This window comes from Idiotropiscis lumnitzeri, chromosome 4 (genome assembly GCF_059441095.1).
Source record: "Idiotropiscis lumnitzeri isolate Australia: NSW breed Sydney's pygmy pipehorse chromosome 4, RoL_Ilum_1.0, whole genome shotgun sequence".
Classification (NCBI taxonomy): Eukaryota; Metazoa; Chordata; class Actinopteri; order Syngnathiformes; family Syngnathidae; genus Idiotropiscis; species Idiotropiscis lumnitzeri.
The window spans coordinates 21357296-21376002 of NC_142394.1; the positions used below are offsets into that span (position 1 = coordinate 21357296).

Here is an 18707-nt window from a genome sequence, read left to right on the forward strand (position 1 = left end):
ACTCCAATCCAGACCCAATTCATACTAACCACAAAATATCCTAATTTTACAAACTTCAAGTGAATACATAATTTCCTATCTTGTAATAAGCACTTGCTCTGTGTGTCCAGGGTCCTTGGTCTTTGCTGTTACTGTCACCGATGAAGACTCTGGATCCAACGGCCAGTTGCACTACTCTCTAATGGGACGTAACGCTGACAAATTCAAGATCGATCCTGTCCGAGGTGCCATCACCGCCAACGAGAAGCTGACGGGGACCTCGGAGGTTACCCTCACAGTTCGGGTTAAAGATGGCGGAGCCAACCCCAAAACTGACACGACCACCGTGACAGTACGATTCGTCAACGGAGGCAATTTCCCCGTCATGAAGCTGAAGGAGCATGCCTTCACCTTCCCTGAGAGCCAGCCGACCAATCACCTCGTCACAACCGTGACGGGGTCTTCCAGAAGGGGCGGTCCATTGTCGTACTACATCGCCAGTGGTAACCTGGACAACGCCTTTCACATTGACCAGCTCTCCGGCGACATAATCATCAGGCATCCGTTGGATTATGAACACATTCAGAAATACGTTCTCTGGATTGAGGCCAGAGATCAAGGCTTTCCGCCGTATTCGTCGTATGAAAGAGTGGATATTACAGTGCTGGATGTGAATGACAATCACCCGGTGTTTGATAAGGACCCCTTCCATGCAGAGATGCTGGAGAATCTGTCACCTCAGCGGGTGCTAATAGTCTCTGCTGTCGATCTGGATAATGGACCTAACGGGCAGCTAGAATATGCCATCACTGACGGAAACAAGGAGAACAGCTTCAGCATCAATCGAGCCAGCGGTGAGATACGGACCACCAGGCCACTTGACCGTGAGAAGGTGGCCCAATACATATTGAAAGTCAAAGCCACGGACCGAGGGTTGCCACCTAAAAACTCTGCAGTCAAAGTGAAAATCAGTGTACTGGATGTAAATGACAACGCCCCACGGTTTTCAAAGATCTTTAGCGCTACTGTGGCCGAGAACGCGCCCGTCGGTTACACGGTCACTCGAGTCACCACCACCGATGAGGATGCCGGAGCTAACGCTATCAGCCGATACTCAATCACAGACACCAGCCTTCCATTTAGTATAAATCCAAACACAGGGGACATAACAATTAATAGGCCACTCAACAGGGAGGACACAGACCATTACATTGTCAAAGTGTCTGCCCACGACTCTGGCTGGACGGTTAGCACGGATGTCACCATATTCATAACCGATATCAACGACAACGCCCCCAGATTTAGTCGTCCATCATATTATCTTGACTACCCCGAACTGACTGAGGTGGGCTCCTTGGTGACACAGGTGTCAGCCACCGATTCCGATGAAGGCTTCAATGGCAAAATATTTTACTTCATTCGGTCTCAGTCTGAGTATTTCAGAATTAATGCCAGCTCTGGTGAGATATTTGTTAAGCAACAGTTGAGATATCTGAATTCGACAGGCGCCAGCAGTATGAATATCAATCGCCACAGTTTCATTGTCACAGCCTCCGATCGTGGACTCAAACCTCTCATGAGTGAGACGACAGTTATCGTGAACATTGTTGACAGTAACGATAATCCTCCCGAGTTGGATTCACCGAGCTACTTTACTCCTGTCACAAAGAGTGTCAAAGTTGGTACTAGACTAATAAAAATCACAGCTCATGACAAAAAAGACTTTGGCCTCAACTCTGAAGTCGAATACTTAGTTACAGGAGGCAACAGCTCCAATAAATTCAAATTAGATAAAATGAGCGGGTGGGTCACTGTTGGGTCACCCCTCACAGCTGACATGAATAAGCTTTTCCTCATGGACGTCACAGCCAGTGACAGAGGAAATCCGCCTTTGTCCACACAAACCACAGTGCGAATCGCTGTCACGGAAGAAAACCACCACACACCTGAGTTCTCGCAAAGCCAAATCTCAGCTACAGTGCCTGAAAGCCTTGTTGTGGGAACAGCAATAAGGACCTTGTCAGCCAGAGACAAAGACAAAGAAATGAATGGCCTCATCAAGTATAATATTACCTCAGGCAATAGCAAAGGGTTGTTTGCACTTAATAGTAAAACGGGGGTGTTATCCCTAGCGCAGCCTCTGGATTTCGAAGAAAACCAACTACACGAGCTGAGAGTCTCAGCCACAGATGGCGGTTGGATTGCAAAATCCAGCTATGTCACTGTCACAATTCACGTGACGGATGTCAATGATAATCCTCCGCTATTTGATCCAGACGAGTACTACCCCATTGTGCAGGAGAATGTTCCAAGTGGCACCACTGTGGTGAAAATGAATGCCATCGACCGTGATTCAGGAGCGAACGCGGTCATGGCCTATGTCATACAATCATCAGACAGTGACCTCTTTGTTATTGACCCCAACACGGGAACCATCACCACTCAGGGCTTCTTAGATTATGAAGCTAAACAGGTCTACCATTTGACAGTGAAAGCATTCAACGTCCCAGACGAGGAGCGCTGCAGCTTTGCCAATGTCAACATTCAGCTAAAGGGAGCCAATGAATATGTACCCCGCTTCGTCTCCAAAGAGTACTACTTTGAAATATCTGAAGCTGCTCCAAAGGGCTCAGTCGTTGGGGAAGTTTTTGCAAGTGATCGTGACCAAGGTGACGACGGAGTTGTGTACTACCTCATTTTTGGGAAAAGCAGGAGGAAGGGCTTTGGCATCAACAAGAGAACTGGACAGATTTATGTCACAGGTGTTCTGGACCGAGAGAAAGAGGAAAAAGTTTCACTTAGAGTGTTGGCCAAGAATGCTGGGGCCATTCGTGGTGCAGATATTGATGAGGTTTTTGTGAACATCACAATACTCGATGCCAATGATCCGCCAGTCTTTTCTCAGGAGTTATATGACGTGCATGTTAGTGAAGGTCTCTCGTCTGGTGGTCTGGTTATGTTTGTGAGTGCCGAAGACTCAGACTCTGTCCCAAGCTGGAGCCGATTTTCATACTCCATTGCACCAGAGTTTGATAAAAAGGTTTTCACTATGAACCCCAAAACTGGCCAAGTGTCTGTTTCAGCCGCGCTAGACAGAGAAACAACGCCTGTGTATAATCTAACAATTCTTGCTGTGGATACTGGCACACCTCCTTCTACTGGAAGCGCCACACTGATTGTGAACCTGGAAGATATCAATGATAATGGTCCAAGTCTGACAACCACGTACGCTAAAGCAATGGAGAACCAGAAATCTGGCACTGTGGTCACTACGTTAACAGCTTCTGACCCAGACTTACCACCCAATCAAGGACCTTACATATACAGCCTTCTCAGCTCTGGCTCTGCCAACAGCTATTTCAATCTAAATCCAGCTGGAATGCTCACCACAAGTCGGGAGATTGACAGAGAACAGATTAGCGACTTCTATCTCTCCATCGTGATCAAGGACTCTGGTGTGCCTCAAATGTCCTCCACAGGAACGATACATGTCAAAATAAATGATCAAAATGACAACCCTTCAGAGCCGAGGTCAATGGAAATCTTTGTTCACTACTACGGAAATATATTTCCTGGAGGTTCTTTGGGAGATGTTAAACCCCAAGACCCTGACATTCAAGACAGGTTCCACTGCTCCCTCATTCCACCTTCCTCTGCGTTGTTTAATATTCCTACTGGAACATGCAACCTGAACTCAAAAGCACGTTCAACAGATGGAAACTTTGAATTAACCATCCGAAGTAGTGATGGTGTTCACGGTCCTGTCAGCAACACAGCCCGGGTCCTTTTCATGGGCTTCACAAATGCCACAGTAGATAATAGCATTCTGATCCGTCTCCAGTCTCACGGTGTCAGAAATTTCCTCACTGACCATTACCTCAGCTTTTTACGCATTGCCAACTCTCAGCTTGCGGGACTAGGCACCGGGGTCCTGCTTTATGGTGTGTTTGAGCTCAACAACCAGACTTTTGTGATGGCAGCTATCAAACGAGGACATGGGCAATATGTGAACCCCAGTGGTGTTGCCACATTCTTCCAGAGTATCAAAGACATTTTGAATAGACAGAGTGGTGTGCAAATAGATGCAGTGGACCACGATCCATGCACGCGTAACCCATGCCAGAACGGGGGCAGCTGCAAGAGGCGTCTCACTGTTGGACCTGATATGAAAACAGAGGAAAGTGTACCAGTGATCCTCGTATCCAACCACCCCCTGCATCCTTACGCTTGCAGCTGCAGGCCGGGATACACTGGAGCTGTCTGCGAGACTGACGTTGATGAGTGCCAGCCTTCACCTTGTCACAATGGGGGCACTTGCCACAATCTGGTGGGGGGTTTCTCCTGCACATGTCCTGAAGGTTTCACTGGCATGGCGTGTGAGAGGGACATAAATGAATGCCATTCCAATCCCTGCAAGAATGGGGCACTGTGCCAGAACTTCCCCGGCGGCTTCAACTGCCTCTGCAAATCCGGATTTGCAGGTACTACATGCACACACACACGCGCACACACACCCCCACAGGCACAGCAATCACCTTTCATGTCTGACCACTCAGTCACTAAGGCTAATAAAACGACAGCCGGGACATAGGATACACTCTCATACAATTTTATCAGCTGACAACACAAACTCCAAAGACAATATTTGGTTTTGAGTCGGAGGTGTCGCAGTCATACTTGCCAGAAACACTTTTAGATTGCTCATTGGGGGTGTGAGTATCACCTGAATGTAAGGCAGCTATGTTTGTTTTAATAAAATGGATGCTGTGTAGCTGACCCTGTTCCAGAGCGGAGGCTGTATCACATTGCATCATGTGCCTACACAGAGCTGACCACACACACACACACACACCGACGCAATTATCCAATTGTAATCCAACTGTGTACTGTATGATCTACTAATCACAGATCCGGGCGCTTGACAAATTGGCAGCTTTATAAAAGATCCAATCAGGCCTTTATGTTGGGAAATTAATGACCACTCAGACTTGTTAGCTTGGCTAAAACTAGGAGCTGATTTTAATTGGCGTTACTTAGGACACTCATTTTGATAGGGGCTCATTCTCCAGTCGACACATCTGAAAGACATTTTCAAAGCAAGGCAATTTTCCCCCCAGTCTAGTCATTACTGTCCATTTTTATTATGACAATAAAAAATGAGCATGCAAGATAAATGACCCTCATGAGGAAATGCACCTATTGACTTACAGTAGTTTGCATGCCCGCGCCATGAACTTTTGTCTTCCTGTTTTCCCCGGCTGGTTTTTGGCAGCCGAGTCACTCTCCATTAAACAAGTTTTCGACAGGATTTATCGCCGCCAGCGCACTCGCAACACTTGATCTTCTGTCGTCTGCCATGCACCATTCCTGCATGTGCCTTGTCCATTACAGTGATTATAAATGTCACATTTCCGAGTCCCATTCTTATTATCAATGTCACATTCCTCATATTTTGATGTTCATTTCGCTTTCCCGGCCCGTTTCATTTCAGCAACTTGTGTTCATATTAGGTGTGCGTCTTTCAGCACTGCAACAAATTCACATTGTCCAAGAGTAATTTGATCTCACATTGGGCCTTATGATATGTTTGGCGAGAAGAGTCTGCCAATTGTGTGGACTTTTTCTCCGATGAATATTTCAAGATGCTTGGGACCAAATTGAACCTAAAATTAATTACTTAAAGGGAGAAAAAATACACTGGAGCCGATTGGATTTCACTTTTCTGTCACGTTGCGTATGTAAAGAGAGTTTTCAGAAAGGCAAGATTTGTTTGACTCGGAATCAGGCAATGAAAGCTTTGCGTAAGTCAGCTTGTGGGGAATGTGTTCCCCTGCGTTGTTTTCCACCACTCCATCCACGTTAATGCGTGTTGTCTTGTGAACCCAGGCAAAACATGTGATTCCATCATCAATCACTGTGAGTGTAACCCATGTTTCAATGGCGGCTCCTGTCAGAACCGAGTGGATGGATATTACTGTCATTGTCCATTTGGTGAGTAACAGTGGAGGCAACTTGCATGTAGAATAGAAACTCCATTCCATTCGTATCATTTTTCACAGCTCAAATATTGTGTTCTGACAACATTACTTGAAGTCATCCCTCATTATCTTTTTTCTGTGCTCAGGGGTTTTTGGTAAACACTGCGAATTGAACAGCTATGGCTTTGAGGAGCTTTCCTATATGGAGTTCCCGTCTCTGGACCCTAATAACAACTACATTTACATGAAGTTTGCCACCCTGAAGAGCAACGCCTTGCTCATGTACAACCACGATAACCAGACCGGAGACAAGGCCGAATTCTTGGCCCTGGAGATCTTCGAGGGACGGATGCGCTTCTCCTTCAACTTGGGAAGCGGAACATACAAACTGATGACCATGATAAAAGTGTCCGACGGGCAGTTCCACACAGTCATCGCCAGGCGGGCTGGGATGGTAAGAGTGGCCGCTTTTATGGGAGATGTTTGAGGTTTAAAGCAACAGCTTAATTGCGTAAAAGGAAGAGGAACGTAGAATAGAACACAGTTTATGTCCTGAGGTTTCCTAGCTAAACAGCAGCCAGCTTGTTGTTTGCACCATCAGATAATTGCAGTCTCCCAGACCACTGGTAGCTCGGCTTACAGCATCCACGGTTTGTAATTACAATTCTTCTGCTCGTTTGTGATTTACCATACAAGGATCTAAAACAGCCTACAAGATTGAAATTGTGTCTCTTGAATGAAAGGCTTCACCCTGCCAGATATGTGGCGGCACGGAAACTGGAAGAAGAATGCATCCAAGCCCTGTCAAAGCTTTTATAAAACAGGCGTCGCAATGGACTTCAAATCTCTCACACAGAGAATTGGAAATTTCACAGGGCGACCTGGTAGAACATTTAATTTGTTGTTTTGCAGGTAATGCTGAGTGATAGCTTGTAAATTAATATGGGGGCTGTGGAAGTGGACGGAAAGAAATGGATCCTTCCGTCTTCACATCACAAGTGACAAGTGTATGGCAGTGAGCCAGTCGGAGATTAGCATGAGAAGCTAACGTACCACTCTATATCCTTGCTCAGGGCTCCGCCCCATCAAACGCCACTACCAGACTTAAATACACCACAAGGTTCAGCTGCCATAAATTGAACAGAGGGCCGAACTCCAATGTTTGATTTACTTGGGCTCGCATTTCCCGATTCCTCTTCTAGTCACAACTGAAAGTGCAATCACAATCCTGTTTGAAGGAACAATATAACAAACAGGTCCAAAAATCAGGCAACTGTTGAATGAAGGCCGGTAAAAATGGTCCAATAAATCAGTACCAACAACACCCCCCCCCCCCCCCCCCCCCCAAAAGTGAGCAAGTAGCTTAAAAATAGAGTTTGACAAATTAGCTCTCAGTGTGGTTGATTAGGAACAACAACTCATCACTGAACTCTTGATTGGTTGGACTATTAGAACCAGGTTAAAGCAAATAGGAACCAGCACGTACTGTACCTCCGCCACAGTCGAGACCGACTCCACGGGTTCTTCCAAAAACAATGGGCCGCATTGGTGCTCTACTCATGTTCCCTCAGCCGCACACAAAAGCACTGAGGACAATCTTCCAAAGGCTTTGCGGAAAGTGAAAAAACACCGCAGCAAGACACAGGATAGTGAGCAGCGTTTATAAGGCTTTACGGCTTTTGATTGCTCGAGGTTCGTAAAAATGTTCATCTGGCTCGGACACTTTTTATGGCGCTTCAAAAGGGTTATGTTGTTGTATGCGCGCTTCATGTGCGACGGGGAGAGAAACACATCGGGGCTATGGATGATTTGTGTTCTGAGATCCCAGGAGCGTGTGGTCCATGTTTACTCTAGATCCACCAGGAGCTCCGTGCGGTCCCTCTCAATTTTCCGTTTTTGCCGCACATTCACACAGTCTTGGGAGCTCAATTTTTAGCAATCATCAAGTGATTTTGTCACTGATGCACAGAACCGTATCTTTTAGACAGCCGAAGAAAGGTTTACTGTAAATGGATAGCATTTTACTGGCACACTCCTACATGTATTTGCTGGCCAATCACTTAACATCTCTGTAAAAAAAATTGATCCTCAATAGGTGGCGCCAGAATCAGAATATTTTGCTTTTAAGTTGACCGGCTTGTATTTGTAATATTTTTTTCCGTGTCAGTCGTAAATACACTTAGCAAGTAGCATACATAGCATGGCTAGCCATTAACAAAATTAAAACGTCCACCCAAGATGCTTTTTTTCTGTGTACATTGTTCTATATGCTCTCTCAATATTTGCTCCTCCACAGCTTCCGCTTTTCTCTTGTTTGAATGCTTTGAAAAAAGTTGTGATTGCACTGCACTCTTTTTTTCAGTGTCACACTTATTTTCTTGTTGGTTTCTTTCCGTTTTGAAGGGGTTAACAAGTTTGACATACTGCCAAAAGGTTGTCACTGACCTTAACGTCCTTTAGCGAGAGACTGAGCACGTGGGAACTAGGTACTCGTCTGTACCGTACTGAAAATTGAAATATAAATTTATAAATTCACCCTTTTGTGTTTTTTTTCCCATGGAACCTATCCTCAACTATTTGCTGTGAAATAGTGGATTTTGTGCTTCCTCTGTAATGCTCTAAAATGCCACAAGAAAACGCCCAAGACCCGTCAAATGGAAAAGTAGCAATTGATGTCAAGGAAAAATGTTCAAGTGATAGATTTTGACCCATTTTTGCGTGTCGCGGGGGAGCTAAGTTTAGCCTGGGTTATTAGTGGAAGTCATGGAGAGTCTTCCATCCTGTGATTGAGTGGCTACCAGTCCAGGGTGTAGTCTGCCTTTGGACCATCAGATGGGAAAGCATCCAGCTCCTTGTGACCCTGAACTGGATGTACAGGATGGAGAAAGTTTAGAATGGCCTTGAAGGGTTTTTCGATCATAGTTTGTGCTTTATATTCAGTGTATACTTTGAAACATAAGTTGACGTCCCTAAATTATTTCCACCTCAAAAGTCTCCAAAGCAAATGAACTTCTCAAGATTGTCGCCTTCATTAGTCAACTTGTACGCCAGAGTTGCATAAATATTCATCGATCCAAAATCAAGTTCGACTGAGTTGCATGTGGAATGCGTCGAAAGCGCCGCCTGACCCTAATTATCGCCAGTGAAAAACTTGCTGACAGGCTGTTTGTACTTTTGACGGAGCAACAACTGCTGCGCACAAGGGCAGATTGTGCGATTTGGATTCTTTGCAACTTCCAAGACTGTTGGCATGCGTACAAAGCGGACACTTTGGTTTATTGGATTTGTCTGGGAAGGATCACCCACCGCATCATGTGACTGTCGATGCTCTGTCTCGCAGGCTGCCTCGTTGACGGTGGACCTGTGCGGCGATGACCAGGAACCAGGCTACTGTGCCGTGAGCAATGTGGCCGTTCACACCGACTGGTAAGACAAAATCGCACACACATGCAAACATTTTTTTTTTCCCATCCTCTCTTCAGTTCAACTGTATACACTAAAATTGGGTTGACACATCCAATTCCTAAGGCCTGGAAAACTCCACAAGTAATTATGGCGGGATCCAAATGTTTGCTTCCACCTGCTATGATGTTTCTTCTGCTGTGTAGCATTAAAAAAAATAATAATTCAACGCACATTTCCCACCAGCAAATGCTAGCCGAGCATTTGCCAAAGTTTTGTCAGGAGCTGCGTGTCTGCCGGTCGTGACCGTTTAACCAAAAACGTTTTTGGCCTTTATTAGAGGGGCGTAAAATTCTCCCGCCAATAACAGCGGCGGGAAAATTGCAGAGTACTCAAGGAAAGACTTTGCAGTTTAATTTTTGTTTGGTGTTAATGAGTTTTCCTTCATCCTGGCCCGGCTGTTGTCTTGCAACAGCTCCTAGTCACCGTGCCGAGCGCCACGTCGGGAACAAGTGAGGTAACTGTAGAAGCTCGCTTGGCCGAGTTCACTGCGGCTGACCATGGCCAAGTTGTCCTCAAGTAAAATTAAGAAAACGGTTTTTTTTTTCTTCTTCTTGATGATATGTTTGTTCCAGCTTGAAAGTGAGATCATTTGTCATTCTGAAGGAACCGAACTCCTGAGAAATTTGGGTAGAAACTTTTTTGGTGATGGCAAGTTCGTGATTAGAATCACGCATGCCTTTTTTTCCCCCTTTTTTAAATATTTTTTTATACAAGTTGTGATTCAATGCAGATTTTTGATACGAATGTTGTATTAGACCTGAGTAGCGTGCACATTGGCTGTATCACGATAAAATTGCAAACAAGTAGGAGACACACTTTGCCCTTTGAGGAAGACAAAGACCTGGAGGAGTTAAGGTTCAGTCAAGACCACTCAGACGACCTTCAGGGTTAAAGACCACTTTCAGACCACTTTGAGATGTTAGACTACATCAAGAAAAATTTAAATGAGTTCAGACTAAAACTTTGAGGCGTCGTTGGACATCATTTTAATTATTAAAATGAGTGTTTAAAATGCTGACGACCTCATATTGATCCAAGGTTGTCGACACCAGGCTTACTAAAACAAAGCACGGGTCGTCGGCTTTTCCTTCGTTGCTCGTCTCCAAAACAAATCAAATGGGGAAGAGCTGCGCTGAATGTTTGAAGGGCAGTTCGGTGGATACCGATTTTGGTGTTCCGCCATTTGACGGAGGGTTTCCTTTGTGTGTGCAGGATCCTGGACGTGGAGCCCAACCGGCTGTCAGTGGGGGGCGTCAGGTCAATGGAGTCGGTCCTCCACCGACGCGGTCAGGTCGCCACTCATGACTTTGTGGGCTGCATCATGGAGTTAGCCGTCAATGGCCGCCCGCTGGAGCCCAGTCAGGCGCTGGCATCGCACGGCATCCTTGACAGGTCGACAACCCCCGCCAGACCCACCACCCAAATGCCCTTCAGTCCTAATTTCATCCTTTCGCCATCTTGTCTCGCTCGCTTCCATCTGTCCGTCTTCCCTCTCGCTGTGGGACATCTGCTCGGCTTTTTCAGACATTCTCAAAAGCTGAGAGATACCAGAAACCGTTTGCAGATATTTTTTTGTTAACGCGAAGGCAGATCTTTTAATATGCTAATCATCCAGAATTTCTTTTCGAGCGAGCCCATCTGCCTCTCTTCCTGGAGATTCTTTTCGGCCTGTCAAACTGACTGATGCGATTGTCCTTCCTTTTTTTTTTAGATGCCCAAGACTGGAGGCAGCTTGCACCGCCAGCCCCTGCAGACACGGGGGCACCTGTTTGGACCACTGGTCTTGGCAGCAGTGCCAGTGTGTGGACGGCTTCACTGGCAAATATTGTGAGAAATGTAAGTCAATGCGCCTTTGAGGTGTCTTCAGAGCGCACTTAATTTTGCTTTCAAGATTAATGATTCCCCGTCGTATGAGTCATCGTGTTGGCCGTGACGCCAACTGCCTCTGTCTCAGCTTTGTGTCTTTAATTATGATAATATCCAGAGTGATGACTTACAATTGTAATGCCGCTGACTTTTTCCTGTGTCGCTGTTCTGTGTCAACCTGGCAATTTTCCGCCTTGGGCTGTAGTAGCAGGACTGGGCTGTGATATCGCACACTGGAAACGTACTTCTGTATTTCACGCTATCAAATGGAAGAAAAGTCTATTTTGCAGGATGATGGAGTAAACGAGGCTAGGGATTATATCTTCATGTGAAAGCAAGAAGAACTTAATTCCTTGTAAATGTCCTAGCTTGCAAGAATCATTGAAGACAATTCTTCAAACTTTCAGTGACTGTTTCTGGACACTTAAAGGCCAACACTGTGGGCGACTAACTTATTGTCGATTCCAAAAATAGTCCATCCAATAATCCGGCATCTTACAAACTATCAACCCATATGTATGTCGTCTCGAGCAAAGTGCACTATGCGACCAATAAACCTTCTGCACCTGAACCAAGAAGTTTTGACATTTTTAAAAGAAATCAAATAAACAACTGTGGCTGCGATTGGCTGGCTATCATTTCAGGCTGCCGCCCACCTGGCTCCCAAAGTCAGCAAGGATGTGCTGCAGCTCATCAATGATTCTCATGGTAGCTTGGATAAACATTTGGAAGATGCCTGTCAGGATCGCCTACGACAATGCATTTCTTGATAAACTTGAGCTGAATACATTTTAACGGATAGGCTGCCCAAATTTCAAGGACAAAGGAGAAGTGTTTGACAGCTGCTTGTCTTTGTCTTCCTTCTTCGTAAAAATACCCCGAAGAAAATATGTGTTGCAGCTGTGCATCTCTCAGCACCTCGGAAGGTGGAGACAGCATGATGGTGTTGACACAGCTGGTGGGAGCTCGCCCGCCTGGCATTGCTGTGTAGACAGCGTTATCACATTCGTGGAGATCGATGTGACTGTTGTTGGAAAACGATGGCACGTTTCGCCTCAACCAACGAGAGCGCGATTGAGGATTGTTTTTGATGTCATTGACAAACATACACAACCCAACTTCCTGCACTTCTCGCGTTGTTGTCGCCTTGTTGATGCTTTAAGCATATTGTACGAAGTAGTTAGGAAAGGGCCATTTCTTACACGTTGCTTTCACATCCCACAAGTTGAAGAAATGAAGGGTTGAATTTGTTGTTCTGGTTTGTAAGAAAAAAACTTGCTAAGACTATAAAATGATTCAACGTTGAGGAATTAAAATTGCGTTTGAATTCCAAATATTCCAACATTCCATGTTGGACTTGTAGACATGCACCACTTTCAGGCCCTTTGGTTACAAGTGTGCTCGACTAATATTCGTCTCATTGACACATGAGACCCCCTTATTGGCCTGCATACTTCACTTTGGCTTTGCTATCTGTAATTACGAGAGTGAAATGAAGGCCCAATTTGCGGTTCTGGCTGTTGAATAAGGAAAATAACTGACACATAAGTGCGCAGCAGCTGCAGAGCGAGCGACGATTCAAAGCCACTGGAGAACTTTGAAGACTAAAACCGATGGTGAAGATTCATTGTCTTTGTCGTCGTCTGTTGCGCAGATATCACGGCTGACACCGCACTGTCCCTGGGTGGCACCGGTCGCCTGGACTACGCCTTGAAGGAGGGCCCCAAGCGTGACGTCCTGCTGAGGCGCTCACTGCAGGGCGGGATCCCCGACCCCGTCGTTCCCAGCCGTCTGGAGGTCAAGTTCAGGACGCGTGGCAAGAGTGGCACGTTGCTGCACGTGCAGGAGAGCAGCAACTATACCACTGTTAAGGTAGAAGCGCAAACCTTTTGTCATTTCAGCAGATGAACTCTCCTCCTTCCTCGCACATTGTGCAGTACTGTTAATGTATCAGCAGCCATTTCCACGCATGACTTCCGTGGGAACAGCAAACAGGCTGTTGCTTCAGTTAAACGGCATCAAATTGATCCGACTTATAAATAATGAAACGCAGCAGGTCTGGAATCAAATGTTTTCCAAGGGAAGTTAATGCCCCTGAAGTATTGAAAATGATCACAGAGGAAGTCTGGATTTTAAATTCTCAGCGTCAGGGAACAAAAGCTATTATTAAGAAGCACTGCGTAGTCAGCAGGATGTGAACATACACATATTCAATACTAGATTGCTGTTTTTCAGCTGCATTGTGAAGTCAAAAGACAAGTAAAAAAGCCACTCTTCCCCTCGAAGTGCGAAGACTCAATAAAGACCAATACTTTGAGATGTTCAGACTTTTTTTCAGGGTAAAAAACAAGTTAAGCCCATTGCATTAAGGAGTTAAAACTACGGCAAGACAAAGGGAGTTGGGGAGTTGAGGGCTAAACGACACTCCAGTTTTTTGTGAAATAGACTTTGAGGAGAAGAGAGTAAGACTTGAGGATTTTTGAACGTATCTATGAGGAGTTTAGACCAAAACCTATCCTTAAATCATCAATTAAGACTACAACCAGACTAAGACTTGGTCTGGACTACAACCAGACCAAGACCTAGGGCTAAGTCAAGACCAATACTTGAGGACTTAAACCTAACCCGTGACCAAGACTTTCAGACCAAGTCAAAAGCAAGACTTAAAAAATTATAACAAAGTCAAGACCAAGACTACAGCAGTTAAGACCAAGACTTCGAGGAGTTTTGTGAGGAACTGACACCGTGACCAAGACCCTGAGTAGTTTAAACAACTCGACCTAGTTAATAAGTTAATACCCAGTCAAACCAAGGCAAAACATGGATCGCCATTTTGTGAGGTGTGGGTGGTCAACTCTGTCAGGATGTTGAAGGGCGCTGTGAGTTTGGGAAGTACTTGATTAAGTAATACATGACCAAAATTCTGTCTCCCTCCCTCAGCTGAGGAACGGCAACATCCACTACATCTCGGACGCGGGCGTGGGCGGCAAAGTGGAGCGAACCATAGGGGACGTGGTGCTGTCTGATGGTCTGTGGCACACCCTCATGCTGGTTAAGAATGGCTCCACCACCTTAATGCAAGTGGACAACAGCCACTCCCGCGTAATCCAGCTTCCCACCCAGGACTTTGGAGGTCTTGGCGTCCTCTCCATTTCCCTCGGAGGGATCCCACCCGGTCCTGCACATCAGAAAACTGCGGCAGGTGAGGTTTTACCGTTTGATTGACTGCTGCTGTTGACGTGAACTAAAGTGAGGGTGCGGTTAAACATGTTCTGAAAATGCTACATTAGGGCTATCCAAAAAAATTGTGCACTTGGAACTGCAGTGTAAATCTCGCCTTATTGTGGTGTTTTTGGATTATTGATGCGGCACTACAGTGGAACTTGAAGCCCGTTATGTTGAGTACACGTAAGAACATCCAGTTCTTGCATGTTTGGCAGCACTTTTGTCAACCCCAAATAAATTAATTAATCATCCGTTGTTCCGATTGCCGACCGTATTTGGTGGCCCTCAAACAAGTTTATTTCAGTTTGACACTGCTGAGATTTACCTGCTTTGAATTTACAGTAGTTGCTTTACAAATGTTGCTTTATTAAATATCAATCACAGAGACTGGAAAAAAGAACAAATAATGATTTAATCTGACTTCTCCTTGGAGTGCTTTGCCTTCGAAGACATTTGAGTGTTTTTGTCTTTGTTTCGTGTGTTTTTGACCTAAATCATGGATCAGATATACTCGAGGTTGTGTTGAGGACGTGAGGAAAAGGTGAAACAGAGTGTTTCCAGACAGACGGAATATTCACTTTTTCAGGGGACGGAAAACAAATCGAATGCCACAGACTGATTTGGTCAAAATCCTGATTTGTTGAGGGAGGGCACATTTCCGAGCATGCACACTCCCTGTCAACCAACTCTGACCTCAGCAGTGCAAAGAATCTTCAGTGGTGAACGATCAAACGCCAAATGGACTGAATGCGCACTGCACTGAATTTAAGAATAAAACAAAAAGCTGTATTAACATCACTGTTGTTTGACAATACACAAAGCCAGAGATTAAATTACATACAGACACGCTCATCAAACACAGATGTATGTCTGGAAGCTACAACAGCTTCGACGATAGACTCTCTGTTTTGGATACAACGCTTTCCATTTTTCTTTATGTAAATCTGCAAGTTAAGCATACATTTGTTTTCTACCAATTAGCTGTCCAAACAGTATTCATTTTGTTGTGATTAGAGCTCCCGGTTCCTGTTTGTTTGAGAGGAAGTGAACAAGCACAAGCCCAAGAAAATCACTCACTCAGCACTGATCTCTGTCCAGGAAACTGTTGTGTCCTCCTAGACCCTAATGGCTCTTTGTTTTCTCCCATTTTTTCGGCCGCAGGTTTTGATGGCTGCCTTGCCTATGTGAAATACAAAGGTGAGAACTTGCCTTTCACCGGAGAACACGGCCTCGTTGTGTTAACGAAGACCAGTCCATCTGTCAAGATTGGTTGCAGAGGTCCAAACTTGTGCGAGAGCAGCCCATGCTGGGATGGCCTGATGTGCATCAACCAGTGGTACACCTACCAATGCGTCCCACCTGGCGACTGTGCCTCAAGTCCCTGTCAGAACCACGGAAGATGCGTCCCAGATTCCCGTTTTGGGTTCACCTGTGTCTGCTCCGAGTTCTACACCGGAAAGACGTGCGAGACCCAAGTGGCCTGCCTGGGTGTTCAGTGCCCTCAAGGGACCACGTGCAAGACGGGCAACAACGGCGGTTTTGTCTGCAGTCCCAATCCCGCAACGGAAGCCATGGTTCTCCCGATTTGGGCAGTCCCCGCTATCGTCGGCAGCTGTGCTACGGTGCTCGCCTTGGTTGTGCTCAGTCTCATCCTGTGCAATCATTGCAAGGACCGCAATAAAACCAAAGTGCCAAAAGATTCCAAGGAGAAGAAACCCAAGGAAAAGAAGAAAAAGAAGAAGAAGGGGAGTGAGAATGTGGCATTCGATGACCCAGACAACATCCCGCCGTACGGAGATGATATGACGGTCCGCAAACAACCAGAAGGGAATCCTAAACCAGATATCATCGAGAGGGAAAATCCTTACCTGATCTACGATGAATCTGACATCCCTCACAACAATGAGGCTGTCCCAAGTGCCCCCTGCGCCCCTTGTAATGGCCCGGAGGCTGATATCGAGCACTACGACATTGATAACGCCAGCAGCATTGCACCGTCTGACGCGGACATCATCCAGCACTACAAGCAATTCCGAAGCCACACTCCCAAATTCTCCATCCAGAGGCACAGCCCGCTGGGCTTTGCACGGCAGTCCCCCTTGCCGCTGGGTGCCACCAGTTACTCCTACCAACCTCAGTACACTCAAGCACTACGATCCACCCCGCTCAGCCACGCCCACTCCGCTTGCCCCACGCCGAACCATCTTTCCAGACAATCCCCGGCCCCGTTCACCAAGCCCTCGTCCTTTTACAGAAACACCCCTACCAGGGAGCTTAACCTTGCTCGCCGCGAGGGCAGCCCCCTGGACCTGCACAATGACATGTGCCAGCCACCGCCCATGTTCAACTACGCCACCCGGCTGGGGAGGCGCAGCAAGAGTCCGCAGACCATGGCCAGCCACGGCCACACGTCCCGCCCGGGGAGTCGCCTCAAGCAGCCCATTGAGCAGATCCCTCTGGAGACGGGGCCCCCCGTGGGGCTCTCCATCGAGGAAGTGGAGCGTCTGAACAATCCGCGTCCTCGCAACCCCAGCATATGCAGTGCCGACCACGGGCGCTCCAGCTCCGAAGAGGACTGCCGTCGGCCTCTCTCACGAGTCCGCAACCCCGCTGACGGCATCCCTGCCCCAGAATCCTCTTCGGAGAGTGACTCGCATGACTCCTTCACCTGCTCGGAGATGGAGTATGACCGGGAAAAACCCGTTTCTTACAGCTCCCGGGTCCCCAAGCTCTCGCAAGTCAACGAGTCCGACGCGGACGACGAGGATTACGGCGGGAGGTTGAAGCAGAGGCGGTACTCGAGCCGCCGGGCGGAAGGTGGTCCTGGCATGGCCCAGTTTCCTCCGACTGAGCAGCACAACACCCTGCCTCACAAACTGGGCCCGCCAGCTGGGGCGTTCAACTGGGACAATCTTTTGAGCTGGGGCCCCGGTTTTGGACATTACGTTGATGTGTTCAAGGACTTAGCAATGCTTCCTGAAAATGCATCTGCAAAGGACATTGAGATGAACAGTGGGGATGGCTCGGTCACCATTCTAAATGAAGGCGAAGCCGAACAATATGTATGAGACTATTTATTGTCTTGTTGTAGATTATGGTGATGTTCTCCCAAAAGAACGTCGGACTGTGTGAGTGTTTTTTTAATCGAAAAATAATGACGACTTTCAATGCAGTAAGGCAGAAGCAACGGCACCTGAATCCACCTTGGAAAGGTTTTACCAGTCTCCGTCCAGCTGTCCCATCATGCGTCGTTTGCACCCTTTGAAGAAGCCCGCGTCTGAATTAAATTGACCTCCATACGTGTTATCTCGGTCAAACGTTTCTGTTCCTTATTACCGATAATGCCTCTCCCTCGCAGCCCGAAAGATAAGACGGCAGACGAAATTAACACTCCCAGGTGTAGAACGAAACAAAACTCCTGTTTTTACGTCGCCGGTCGAGTTTTAATTCCACGGCAAAGGAAGCATGTGCGTTTTGAAGAGACCGCACCTGCAGACGCAGCGTGAAAGTAAGCACTCTGATGTAAATCACTCTCAGTCTCCGCTTCGGGTTTTGTTTTCTCACAGAAGGCTGGTTAATTGCTCCAAGAGTGACGATGAATCAAGTCCCCTGCCTTACACACATTTGAGGATTGCAGCATGTGGGGGGGGGGGGGTGTTTTTGTTTTTGAAGGGGGGTTGGGGTATTTCTGGTTTTGGGTGGTATCGTTAGCATTTCAAATGCTTTTGCCATTTTGTTTTTCAATCAACATGATGACAACTTATGGATCTGTTTTTTTTCCTTAAATGACTCAAACAAAGACAGTGTACTGTATATGTTGACACAATTCACACGTGGAGTCATTTGCCATTGGTGTCTTCGTCCATTATGTTGACATTATGTTTTAAGGTCGCTTCCTTTTTGTACGGTTTATTAACTTAAATTTACTTAAGCTGTGTTTTTATGGATATTTTTTCATAAGCCGAAATGTATGTTCTTACTTTCGGGGAAAGTAAGGGTTAAAGACCTATTTTTTACATCTGTTACATATGTAACGTCACTATTTTCCACTTTTTTATAAAACTATAACATGCTGTATGCTTTGTACTTGTAAAAAGCCAATAACAGAATAAAAAAATATTTATTTAAAGCTGCTTGTCAATCTTGTTGCAAATCAATATGACAATTGCAAAGTTTTCCTGTTAGTAGTTTTTG

The 18707-nt window shown here is 46.2% G+C and overlaps 1 protein-coding gene across 2 annotated transcripts in view; it reads left to right on the forward strand.

The window, feature by feature from the left end:
* Window positions 1-18145, forward strand: part of fat4 (FAT atypical cadherin 4) — a 96220-nt gene extending 78075 nt beyond the window's left edge. Inside the window, exons 9-17 of one of the 2 annotated variants that reach the window (XM_088293840.1) lie at window positions 111-4460; window positions 5866-5970; window positions 6104-6411; window positions 9298-9383; window positions 10635-10814; window positions 11134-11258; window positions 12943-13160; window positions 14229-14490; window positions 15675-18145. In XM_088293840.1, the coding sequence (XP_088149966.1) occupies window positions 111-4460; window positions 5866-5970; window positions 6104-6411; window positions 9298-9383; window positions 10635-10814; window positions 11134-11258; window positions 12943-13160; window positions 14229-14490; window positions 15675-17581 (7541 nt within the window). In that variant the 3' untranslated portion in view covers window positions 17582-18145. The remainder of the gene's footprint in view (window positions 1-110; window positions 4461-5865; window positions 5971-6103; window positions 6412-9297; window positions 9384-10634; window positions 10815-11133; window positions 11259-12942; window positions 13161-14228; window positions 14491-15674) is intronic. The other variant, XM_088293841.1, reaches the window with a different exon arrangement.
* Window positions 18146-18707: the final 562 nt, after the last annotated feature.